General features: G+C 41.2%; 1 protein-coding gene across 1 annotated transcript in view; it reads right to left on the minus strand.

Annotated features, from left to right (window-relative positions):
• Positions 1 to 12,648, minus strand: part of LOC145401611 (organic cation/carnitine transporter 2-like) — a 33,834-nt gene extending 21,186 nt beyond the window's left edge. The window contains exons 1-2 of the mRNA XM_080273804.1: positions 12,584 to 12,648; positions 9,230 to 9,402 (exon numbers count right to left, since the gene is read on the minus strand). Coding sequence (XP_080129930.1) covers positions 9,230 to 9,402; positions 12,584 to 12,648 — 238 coding nt within the window. The remainder of the gene's footprint in view (positions 1 to 9,229; positions 9,403 to 12,583) is intronic.
• Between the last annotated feature and the right edge of the window lie 786 nt (positions 12,649 to 13,434).

The following is a 13,434-nucleotide window of genomic DNA, read 5'->3' on the forward strand; positions in this document are numbered from 1 at the left end:
CCTCAATCCCGTTTGGGGTGGCCACAAACAAATCGCCTCCAAGTCGCCCTGTCCCCCGCCATTTCACTGCCCTGCTCCCAAGAGGGGGGTGTGAGTTGGGAGCAGGGCAGTGAAATGGCGGGGGACAGGGCGACTTGGAGGCGATTTGTTTGTGGCCACCCCAAACGGGATTGAGGCGTCTGGCAATAGATAGATAGATAGATAGACATTGAAAGCTGACCCTACGAGGAACGATTCCCTGGGCGACGTCATTCCTATATTGAACTACTTCTGTTGGAGCCTGTGGCAGTGTGGGACAAGGACGCACCAATAAATTGTTCTATTACCTACAGCACATATGCTTTTTCAGGAACTTTTATTAGTTTCAAGGAAGCTGGAGTAATGATAGTTCATATTATGAACTGCAAATGTAAAGTGATTATGTACCCCACAAACATACTGGTACTATATTATTAATGAGGAAATTCGTGTTATGGCGATATTCCATTATATAGAGAATTATTTTTGTCATATTAACGCAATAACAAGACTGACAGCAACTTTCGTTTTATTTATAGGCTATTTTTCCGGCCACATGCAAACCTCAGCTCGATTTATAAACACCTGCTGATTGTTTGTGATCACCGTGTCCATATGCCTGTTTCATTCTGAGGTGTACGACCCAGATTACTCAATCTCGCATTATCTGTTATATAGTCCAGTGACATGAATATGGCTAAATCCTATGCTGTAATCGGGGATCGAATGATTCCCAGTCCGAGGTTTGAACCACGCTCAAACCCGAGGTTAAATCGTCTTGCTGAATTCGGGCCCAAGATACTGAAAGTAAAATCGAAACTGCTTAAATGCTTTCATAACAGTTGGTCACAGCTGGGCTTTCCTGTGACTCATTCATCGATACCCTAATTGGCAGCAGAAACATAATTTATCAGTGACTTTTCCATTCACATTTTGAGTGATCAATTATTTGCATGTAGTAGAACTTTAAGGTTGATTGCCCATGATGTTGAAAATTTATTTAACAAGTTCATTTAGGCGATAATATAAGGGAACATCAGTATAATGATTGGGGTCATAACTATGATAATGTGCATTGGTTTTAAGGCTAAAAATATCTTTCTTATGAACAAACTACATTATTTTGTCTCTGCTGTTTTGCATACGTTTCCTCATGATATAACCAATATGTACTTGGCAGAATATTTGCCTTAATATTAATTTACATTCTTAATATTTAATGAATTGGCTATATTTATTTATAGGACGAACACAAATTGTAAATGGAAGATTTAAAAAAAGGTGAGCACCAAGGCTGTCCTATCATTCGCAGGTAAATGAAACAGCAGAACATATAGTTGGAATCAACACGATAGTTGTCCTACCAAGAGAATGTATTACAATCGTTGATCTAGAACATGACATCATCTCCCCATCTGCTTATAGATTAATCACAGTTCGGTTTAGTTCCTTTATCCGTGGAGATTGTGATGAATGTATGTGCGTTTGTTCTGGTATTGGCAGTGTTTGTGTGTGCCGGAAGAGGAAATAACAAGATAATATTTAGATTAAATTTGTTTCATGTCAGCAATAACTCCATTATGTGTGTTCAGCTAAAGCACAAGCATAAAATACTTACCATATTTTAACTGCCTTATGTTTAGATAAATATGGAACTGGTTATCATTCACTCAAAAGTATTTGCAACTTCTTTGCCACAGAGCATCGCACCAAGACTGAAAATTGTCTGGTACTAGGTAAAGTAAAGGAGTTTTCAGGCTGATTGATTACTAATTGAAGTTGCCTTCAGCAACTTTATCCTGGGACGTCTCAGCTACAGTAAGTAAAATCGTCTCATATTAACCCGATTAGAGAAATGTACGACGTATTTGAGATGAAAAGATTAAACATACTATCATGATAAATGCACTGAACCAGTCCAGGTTCGTATGGCAATTTTGCATTAGAGTATACTAGTTGTTGTCACGGTATTTTTATAATAACACAGTACTTCTGAAATATATGGTTAAATATTATTTGATTGATAATAATATTCAATAATACTGAAGAGCAGAGACAATGATTGTCTTGTTACATCAAGCAACGATTACTTTACGCTGACTTGCTACGATTCTCTAATATCGAGAATTTAAAAAAACTTTCTCAACAGTACACAGCAGAGACTAATTACTCACAATTGCTGAATTACTGTACTGTTAGCCTCTGGAGAAAGTTACTTCACCCCTGACAATAAATAACTAATACTAATAATAATAACATCAGGTTCTTGCTGATGCATTAACTCCTGGCACAACGGATTTTAAGTTAATACAACAAGACTGGTCTAAGTACCAGTTATGAAAGCAAACGTTTATGCAAGCTAGGAGCTGTATGGAAAATAAGCTTAATTATGGAGAAATGAAACAAGATTTTACTTACATTGAGCTCAAGGAAAAGAACTGTTAAATTTATTAATTACAAAAAATAAATTTAACGTTACAATTCAAATCGAATCAATGAGACGCACTCACCCACTCACGCAATAGCTAAATACTTACGCCTAGGAAAAAAACACCTTAACTAAGCTCTTAAAACTAGGATTATACAAAAGGAAATACCGGTCGATGAATGCTATGTATCACCCAAATCTAGGATGGGAGTCTGGGGGCTGTGTCAAGCGGAGTCTGGGTACTAGCTGACCTCTCTCTCTACTCTCACTTCTGTAGCACAGGACCTCTCTCCGTCACAGCAAACACTCGACTAAGTCGTGGGAACAAAAGGGAGCAGTACGCCGCATTTTCTAACGGTCAGAGGCAAGCAGAGACGAACAATAAAGAACAATAGTATCGCTCATTACAGCACTTAGTGAAGTGCATTAAATCGGTCACTTTTGAAAACAGTGACGAATGTTTTGGAAAGTATACCCCGAAATGGAAGGAGAAACGGTTAGCTGAGCGATACACAGTGAGTTTTCCACTAATAGTTCGTGGCTTCTCACAAAAGGGAAATGTCGCGAATTGATTCGTGACATTACGCCCTTACAAAGTTAAATTTTTTCCTTATGGGAAAAAATTTGTGGATGTATATATATATATATATATATGTACACATCCTAACTCAGTCACACAAGATTCACACTGTGGTGTGTGTGCTATCCTGCTACAGGAGAAAGTCACAGTCGCCAGTGAGCGAAAAAACCTCGTATTTACGTTAATAGAAACAAGCTTGAGGGAAAAACTCCGTGACGACGGTGAAAATCCTGTACTCAGGTCAAACTGAGCGAAAGTTCGCTACACTTACATTAACAACTAATTGTTATGTAGTGTAGTGTATGTAATACACGGTGTAGGTGTGACAGTTGTAGTGTAACTGTACCTACGTGTAAAATGACACAGTAATACAAATTTATAGTAAAATAATGATGACGAGGCAGAAGAGAAGGGGCGGCAGCATGCAACAGGAACGGCCAGCTGATCTGCACGGCAATGCTGTACCCACCAGCTACACCTGTGAAAGGAATTAAGGTGGAGCATCAAAACTGTTATTTCTGTCTCTCTCTCTCTCTGCCTAGCAATCAGTACTTATGCCATTATTAACCAGGAAACGTAATTCTTGAATTCACAAATTGCTTAGAACCCTTATAGCTTACTGGTTAACGCTTATTAACTAGGAAATGTGCCAATTCTTGAATTACTCAAATCTCTTAGAATGGGCAGTTTACTAGTTAACCTAACATTATTAACCAGGAAACGTGCCAGTTCTTGAATTCACAAATTGCTTAGAACGGGCGGTTTACTGGTTAACCTAACTCTACACTTACGAGTAATACAGGAAGCTGAAAATCGCTACGCAATCTCGGGCAGGTCACGTTTTAACACCCACCGTGGGTGTGAACACTCATGTGGGTAATGTGCATTCTCCGGGAATCCTCAGAGAGGCCCACAGCTCGAGACATTCCACAAGGTAATTCATACACAGCCTCGGACTGTCTCTGCAAGGTTCTCAAACTTCCCCCTTAACTTATGGTATACATGTATGTACAAGCCCTGGATATACTGTGTCCTGTAGGGCCAACGAGTGAGACGTCTGGTCTACACTTTTAACTGGGAACCAGGCTGGTCCTTGGATTACTCAAATCTCTGAGGATGCCTATCACGGAACCCAGCATACAACAACTGCCCATGTTAGTCAGCAGTTAGTAGGCGAGACATCAGGTCTGCACCTACGTTATCACTACCCTGTCTCTCAACTGACTCAGAGATTACAGGTGTAGTTACAAATGGCACAGGAAGGGCATGTCCCTGATTAGTGGTGATACTTTGGCACACACTGCAAGAACGGACAAAACTATCTATGCCCCGTCCCATTCCTGGCCAGAAAAAGTCAGCTCGGATACGGCCCTGGGTCTTCCTTTTGCCCATGTGACCTCCTGAGACTGAACAATGACCCCATTGTAACACTGCTAGGTGGTACTTGGCGGGAACGACAAACTGCAGTCGAACCTCACCCTCGGGTGTTCGTGACTCACGGTAGAGCCGTCCTTGTTTGCGAAGGAACTTGGCTCGACCTCCCCGTGAATACTTTATCACTCGACCCTTTTGTTTGTTCCGCACGGCAGCAAGTGTCGGGTCAGAATGTTGTTCTTGCACAACAAGTTGACTACACCAGATCTTGCGGCGATTCAATGATCACTGGGGTGACACAGTCTGGAGCCTCAGTCATGGCTCGTGTTACCGCAGCAGCCGATGTCTGAGTAGCGCCATCATCGGAGCAACTATCCTTGACTCCTTGAATATTGCCTACTATAAAGTCAAATAGAGGCTCTGGCATGACAACTGCAAGTGTCGTACCAGTATAAAATGGAGATGCCACCTGGATACATGCCTCAGGGAACAATCTCACTGATCCATCAATAAGCTTTGCATGGATCTGTCGACCTGTATACTGCTCAGGCCGAACTAAACTCTGCTTAACAGAGCAACCTGAGGAACCATTGTCTCTCAGGACCTTCACAGGAATGTCTCCCACAAACCCTGGCTGAACAAGGAAGGTACTGTCACCTGTGGGAGGGCCTGTGGAGGAAGCAGCTAGCCACTCATGAGGCTGCTGAATTGATGCGGCAAACATTGTGCCTTGAGAATTATGAACTTGAGGAGTCGTACTCACTCCCTGTGGAGATTGAACATTGGCCATCTGTGGAGGGGGGTTCACTGTCACTGTGGGACTAGTGAACTGTGGGGAAGTACCCATATTGGTAAGGACGTGACCACCATGCTGCTGCTGAAGAATGAAGGCTGCATTCGCTTCCTGCCTCTTTTGAGCTGGTGGTGAAAAAGTTTGTCCCGACGGTCGGTTATGTGGCTGATACTGCTGCTGGTTAGGGTACTTGTTGTACCCTTTCCAAGCAGGCTGCTGTGTATTTTGCCCCTGGTCCTTCTGCGGTTTGCTTGGACCTTGGCCATTACTCTGAGAACGGCCTTGGTGCTGGGATTCAGTCTGAGACGGCTTCCCAGATTTATCAGGTTTTCTGTTCCAGGTGTTTTGCTGCTTGCGAGTTTGATACCCGTATGCAGTAAAGAATGCATCAGCCTTCTCTACCATTTGGCTGGCATCTTTCACCTGGCAGATCTTAAGCTGTGCTATGAGCTCAGCAAGCCACGACCTCTCTAGCTGTGTACGCAGCATAAGGTCAATTATCCCCTCACGCGTGGAAGGAGTTTCATCTTTCTCCATCCACTCACCTAGGTAAGCAGTGAGAAGGTCGAGGAACTGAACAGCTGTCTCCTTGTCTTGGAGACGAGCTCGCATGAACTGAGCTTTGGCGTCGTCTACTGTGAGACCATACGCCTTAATGAGTGCAGCTTTCATCACTTCATACGTGAGATTGTCTCCACGAATTCTGTGGAGAATATCGAGGGCAGGGCCCTCAAACAGGCTAAGAAACTGAAGCCACTTAGCTGCATCATCGAGCTGGTAAAGCTGAGCCGTGTCTTCAAATCGAGCTATGTATGGCTCGATTCGCTCGCCATCTTTGTATGGGGGAAGCTTGATGTGTGGGGTCGCCATAACATGTGCAGGGAGAGCACTCGTGGAGCTTGAACCAACTGCACCAGATGTCTGAACCCAAGGAATCTCGCTTGAGCTTCAGCACTTCAAGTTCATGTTTTTCTCGTGCCTCTCGCTCGGCACGTTCGTGTTCTCGTTCTCTGTCTCGTTGTTCACGCTCGTGTTCGCGCTGTTCTCGCTCGTATTCGCGCTGTATCTTACGCTCTTCGTGGGCATCATTCTCGCGCTGCTGCTCCTGATTATGCCGTGAGAGTATGTATTCTTTAATTTCAGTTGGGTCTGTAAGACCCATATCTTTGGCTTCCTGTAAAAATATGGTGGTAGCCATGTCGCTAACTCAATCTAAATAACTAGCGACTCAGTACTGATTGCTGCTTCGCAAACGAATGCTAATAAATACAAGTAAAGAGTACAGACACAAGCTAGTGGTGACCAGTCTTATCTAGTTAACTGGATAAGAATAAAGCGAAAATGCAAATGACTGGGAAGACTCAACAATTAACACAATGGGTACGGCGACTTCCCAGAAGCGAATAAAATCGTCTGGCGTTACCAAGAATAAACTAGAGTTAAGTACTCTATTGATTAAAGCAAAAATTCACTTGCTAAATCAACGGTAACCACCAGTAAACTTGTGCCTATAAACTTTAATTATAAATACCTAAATATGAATGAGTGAGCACTATCTCGTGAATAGCTTTAGGGCTAGGAGTCAATATCCTGGCGAGGTCGCCAATTATCACGGTATTTTTATAATAACACAGTACTTCTGAAATATATGGTTAAATATTATTTGACTGATAATAATATTCAATAATACTGAAGAGCAGAGACAATGATTGTCTTGCTACATCAAGCAACGATTACTTTACGCTGACTTGCTACGATTCTCTAAGATCGAGAATTTAAAAAAACTTTCTCAACAGTACACAGCAGAGACTAATTACTCACAATTGCTGAATTACTGTACTGTTAGCCTCTGGAGAAAGTTACTTCACCCCTGACAATAAATAACTAATACTAATAATAATAACATCAGGTTCTTGCTGATGCATTAACTCCTGGCACAACGGATTTTAAGTTAATACAACAAGACTGGTCTAAGTACCAGTTATGAAAGCAAACGTTTATGCAAGCTAGGAGCTGTATGGAAAATAAGCTTAATTATGGAGAAATGAAACAAGATTTTACTTACATTGAGCTCAAGGAAAAGAACTGTTAAATTTATTAATTACAAAAAATAAATTTAACGTTACAATTCAAATCGAATCAATGAGACGCACTCACCCACTCACGCAATAGCTAAATACTTACGCCTAGGAAAAAACACCTTAACTAAGCTCTTAAAACTAGGATTATACAAAAGGAAATACCGGTCGATGAATGCTATGTATCACCCAAATCTAGGATGGGAGTCTGGGGGCTGTGTCAAGCGGAGTCTGGGTACTAGCTGACCTCTCTCTCTACTCTCACTTCTGTAGCACAGGACCTCTCTCCGTCACAGCAAACACTCGACTGAGTAAGTCGTGGGAACAAAAGGGAGCAGTACGCCGCATTTTCTAACGGTCAGAGGCAAGCAGAGACGAACAATAAAGAACAATAGTATCGCTCATTACAGCACTTAGTGAAGTGCATTAAATCGGTCACTTTTGAAAACAGTGACGAATGTTTTGGAAAGTATACCCCGAAATGGAGGGAGAAACGGTTAGCTGAGCGATACACAGTGAGTTTTCCACTAATAGTTCGTGGCTTCTCACAAAAGGGAAATGTCGCGAATTGATTCGTGACACTAGTGATGATCCGAATATATATTTTTTTTCACTATTTGCGAATGAAAATGTGAATACAAATATGAATTTCCAAAGTTCACGAATACGAATGCGAATGTGGATAGTCTGTTTGATGACACAGAAACGTGAGTTATTAACATTTTTTGTTGGTACAAGTTTATCTCATTGTAAGAGTTGCGGCCATGGAAAACTGAATGCATAAATTTTTATAAATTTTCTATGTTACCAGAATGCGTGACGAGGCCCCAACTCTTCCATGCATCCTGATAGGATATCGGATGCACCCTGGACGAGCTTCAAATGGACCCAGAACAGATCACGTCAAACCGGCATTCTCTCTCTCTCTCTCTCTCTCTCTCTCTCTCTCTCTCTCTCTCATGTTCTTGAAAATCAGAGTACATTTTCTGGTTATAATCTAAAAATCTGGAGATTACCCATCTGTCCTTAGGCAAAAAATCTGGAGAAACTTAGAATTATCTGGGAATCTGGCAACACTGCATGATGCTGCAAGCAGCCCTAGCTAGCTTGGCACAGCTGCTTGGCTGGCAACACTAGCCTGGAATACTCGCTCAACTCATGCTTTTAATTCTTCATTTGATTACCTACAAACCTTATAAAATAAAGTTACATTGGTAATACTCGCAAAATACCAGCATGGCAACATGCAAATGCAAATGCGAATATGAAGATAGGAAAAATATGCGAAAAATTGCGAATGCGAATGCTACGGCGAATATTCGGACTATCACTAGAGTATACAGTACAATTTCTAGAATCACTTCCGTGTCTTATTTTGTGTTCCTTCTCCCTTGCCAAAACACACACACACACACACACACACACACACATCGTTACCATCATCACTATTTACCCATACTAAAGCCCCATAGTACTATGATCACTACCAACGTCATCACCAGTATCACTATCGTCACCATCACTACCATCATGATTATCACCATTTCCATCACGCTTACCATGATCATCATTATTATCATCATCACATCATCATCATCATCAACATTAGCAGCAGCAGCAGCACTATCATTAATAATGCCATCATCACTACTGTATATCCCCTTATCTTCATAACTATGAACATTTGCCATTCTAAGTGTCACCATCAATATTGCTGTATTATTTCTATTTCAGTCATATCACAATCATCACAGTCACCAGTGTCACTATCACCATCATCATTATCACTGTGTCCTTTATCATCAAAACTTTTCATTATCATTCAGTAATAATAATCATCATCAACATCATCATCATCATCAACATCAACACCCTTTCCTTGTGGAGTGGTGGTCTGAAGGATGGCCATAAGTGGTATGAATGGAGCACAGATAAAGTGGAATCATTATCATCCTTACCTGGTGGGGTGGTTGCCTGAAGGATGGGTATAAGCAGTATGGACACAGCACAGACCAAGTGGAGTTTGATGTTGCCTCTTTTCCTGCCAAAACGAGCCACAATGGGCCACAGGAGTAGAAAAGCGGGTACCTCCAACAGACCAGACAGGAACGTGTATAGGTATTGGTTGACGCTGCGGAGGTGACAGTTATGTATTATTATCATACTGGCATCATTTTCATTGCCATCATCATCATCATGATTTTCATGATGCTGTAGTGATTGTCATCATCTTCCAAATATATGTGCCCACTCCCAACACTCAATCTCCCAATATTCAATAATAACTTTAACAAGTCATCATCCATTCCCCCACTAAAATCTCCAGATGGCAACATTACAAATGACCCGCGTGGGAAAGCAGATATCTTTGCCTGTACATTTGAAGAAATTCTACCTTAGAGGAAGCCAGCCAGAATGTCGCAACACTAGAACTTACCTCTCCCGACATTGTTCCACTTAAGATACAGACAAGGTACGTGAAATCCATCCAAGACAATTTACCTACCAACAAAGCTCCAGGTCCAGACGGAATCCCACCAATTGTTTTGAAAAAGTGTTCCCCAGAACTTGCCTCTGTTCTTGCAAAATTATTCAGACTATGCATACGTACTTCTTCATTCCCTAATTCGTGGAAAGAAGCCAATATCCACTCAACTCCAAAGAAAGGAAGTTCCTCTGACCCTTCTGATTACAGACCAATAGCTGTCACATCTCTTGATAAGGTTTTTGAAACTGAAATTAATAAGCACATAGTTAAATATCTTGAATCCAACAACTTAATTAGTGATAGACGATATGGTTTTCGCCAAGAAAGATCCACCATTGACATACTCAACCTCCTAACTCATACCATCCATCAATCAGTTGACCTACATGGTGAAACTCATGCCGTAGCCCTGGATATTTCTAAGGCTTTCGACAGAGTATGGTACCGTTCCCTGTTGTCCAAGCTCCCTTGCTATGGACTAAACTCTTTTGTTCCTTTGATTTCCTCATATCTCAGCAATAGAAAAATAAGAGTAAAAGTAGATGATGTATATTCCACTTTCCACTCTGTTAACACCAGCGTGCTGCAGGGATCAGTTCTGGCACCAACCCTGTTCCTCATTCATATTAATGATCTCTTATCTGTCACCCACAATCCCATCCATTCATATGCAGATGATTCAACACTTCGTAGTTCATTCACACTCAGATATCCATTTGGAAAGTCCGATATCTCTAACTCTCACCTCAGTACAGCCATCTCTTTAAATCAAGACTTATCCACGATTAGTGAATGGGGATAAAACAACCTTGTCTCATTTAATGCTAGTTAAACTAAATATATACAATTTACTAATAGGCAGGTATTGCCAGAATCGTATATTACCTTGAATGCTACAAATATTCCCATTTCCAAAAGTATTGAAATTCTCGGCGTCTCGCTCAACAATGCCCTCAGCTGGACCTCTCATGTCAGATCACTTGCTAAAACCGCCACAAAAAAACTTGGATAATTGTACAGAGTCCGTAACTTCTTCACTGACGAGCAGTTAGTTATAATTTATAAGAGTCATGTGCGTTCTCAGCCTGAATACTGCTCACCCTTGTGGAGCGGATGTGGAGAGGTTGCATTAAAACAAGTAGACAAAATTCAGAACAAAGCTGTTAGAATTATTAATATCCCTGCTATTACTAATAAACTACCTCCCCTACAAGTAAGAAGGAATGTTGCCTCCCTTGCATTATTTTACAGACATTTCTATAGCAAATGCTCAGACGAAGTTGAGTCCATGGTGCCACCTCTCCATTTCTTCCCTCGTGCTACACGGGCAGCTGGCAGCACTCATGACTGGAATGTCACTCAGCCATACTGCAGAACTTCTGCCTATCAGAATTCTTTCATTCCCCGAACTGCATCTCTCTGGAACTCGCTTCCCCAGAGTTGTTTCCCTCCAGACTTCAACCTACTGCTGTTCAAGTCTAACTGTTACAGAAATTTTATGACCAGTGGACACCAGCAATCTTGTGCATGGATTTGTTTTTTTTTTATTCATTTGTTTTTCCTTCCTCTGTTCTGTTATTTAAAAAAAAAAAAAATGCCTTAACCTGCTGGAGGGACGTTGCTGGGATGTATGCGTTACTGGGATCCCCCAGTAGCCTGAGAACAAAAAATGCTTCCAACAAAAATGTAAACAGAACATGATCGGAAATATAATTTATTGCACTGACTATAATGCTGATTGAATTTCTGTAAATACGAACCACATCATTAACTATTGTGTTCCTTCAACTGTCTTTACCTTCAAAAGTTAATCAAATCTGTCTTTGGATACTGCAAACACTTATGACTTGTAAAATTGTACTTGTAGCTGTCTCATTTCACGTAATTAATGGTGGAACACAAAATACACAGCCTGTCTAGTGATGGTAAATCTGTCCATTACTTTATTTTGAGAAGATCCTTAGACTACAAGTATCGGTTTTCAAGGATATTAAAGCCAAAGGATGGAATCTTTTTGGTTCATAGTGCTCATTAGCCTGGTATGCTAACATCGTAATGCATTTATCACCTTCAGTCCGATCACGTGTTTTAAATTTTATTCAATTTATCTCCAAAATAGATATTTTGAAAGAGAATTTTCTCAAAAAAAAAAAACAAAAAAAAAACAAAAAAAAATTCATTCGTACTAAATGCTCTGAACTCCCCAACTCAAATTCTTCCCGCTCCTTCTGGCACCTTGGCAAAAACCTTTCTAACTACTTTACCCCATTATCCTTCCCTTCTCTTTTCCACTCTGATGGCTCTGTGGCTATTTATTCTACTGATAAAGCAGAACTCTTCGCTCAGACTTTCTCCTCCATTTCCACCTTAGACGATTCGGTGCTGTTCCTCCATGTCTTGCCCCTCTGACTTTCTCCTCATGGCTGACATTGAAATTTCTTCAATCGATGTATTTTCTGCAATCACTGGGCTCAGTACTAATGAGAAATAAGGGCCTGATGGGGCCCGTCCTGCTGTTCTCAAGAACTGTGCTTCTGTGTTTTTACACCTTGCCTAGGTAAACTTTTTCGCCTTTGTCTATCGTCTTGTACCTTTCCTTCTTGCTGGAAGTTTGCTCTCATTCAGCCTGTCCCAAAGAAGGGTGACCATTACCATCCCACTGACTATCGCCCAATTGCTTTAACATCCTGCATTGCAAAGTTTTCGAGTCTATTCTTAAGAAAACAAAAATAAATAAATAAACCATCTTTCCTACTTCAATCTTCGTTTTAATCGTCAGTATGGGTTCTGCCAAGGACACTTCACTGGTGATCTTCTCACCTACTTTTCAGTCACCTGAGTATCCTCCATTCGGGACTCTGGCGAGGGCTTTGTTATTGCACTTGACATCTCAAAGGCTTTCAATAGAGTCTGGCATAAATCTTTAATTATCAAGCTGCCCTCTCACAGTTTCTATCCTTCTATCTGTGCCTTCATTTCTTGCTTCCTGTCTGGTCGTTCTATAGCTGCTGTTGTAGACGGCCACCGTTCTTCTCCTAGAGCTATTGATAGTGGAGTTCCTCAGGGCTCTGTCCTATCACCAACTCTCTTTCTTTTATTCACCAATGACCTTCTTAGCTGTACATCTAACCCTATCCACTAATATTTCTTCGCCTTTCCATTTGCTTTCCACAGCATCCATCTCAGCAGTTACTTCAACGAACAAGGGATGAGACTATGGGACACCTAATATCTCACTTCCCTTATATCTTTGATTAATCTTGTTGTTTTTAATTAATCAAAAACTCAGTTCTTACATCAATCACCCCGATAAAATCTTCCACAGGGGTATCCTCTAATTTTTAATAATGTCCACTCAATCCTGCAACATCTTTAAACATACTTGTGGTTTCATTCTCTAGGGATATATCGTGGAAAGATCATATTACCTCTCGAAAAATCTGCATCCAATAGATTAGGTGTGCTAAGCCGACTCTGTGCCTTCTTTACCCTTGCAGAGTTGTTGACTTTATACACGGGCTTATTCACTTCTATGTAGAGTACATCTCTCACATGTGGGAAACCTCCCGACATACAGCTCAACCAGATGAAGTCAAATGGCCGTAGTCTTCATTTGTGGGCAGGTGGTCACCTTGTCCTATCCTTGTCTTCTGGTAATTTTAACGCATGAAAGGG

Source organism: Coenobita brevimanus, chromosome 56 (assembly GCF_032717465.1).
Source record: "Coenobita brevimanus isolate Jiangsu-jjx chromosome 56, ASM3271746v2, whole genome shotgun sequence".
NCBI classification, from domain to species: domain Eukaryota; kingdom Metazoa; phylum Arthropoda; class Malacostraca; order Decapoda; family Coenobitidae; genus Coenobita; species Coenobita brevimanus.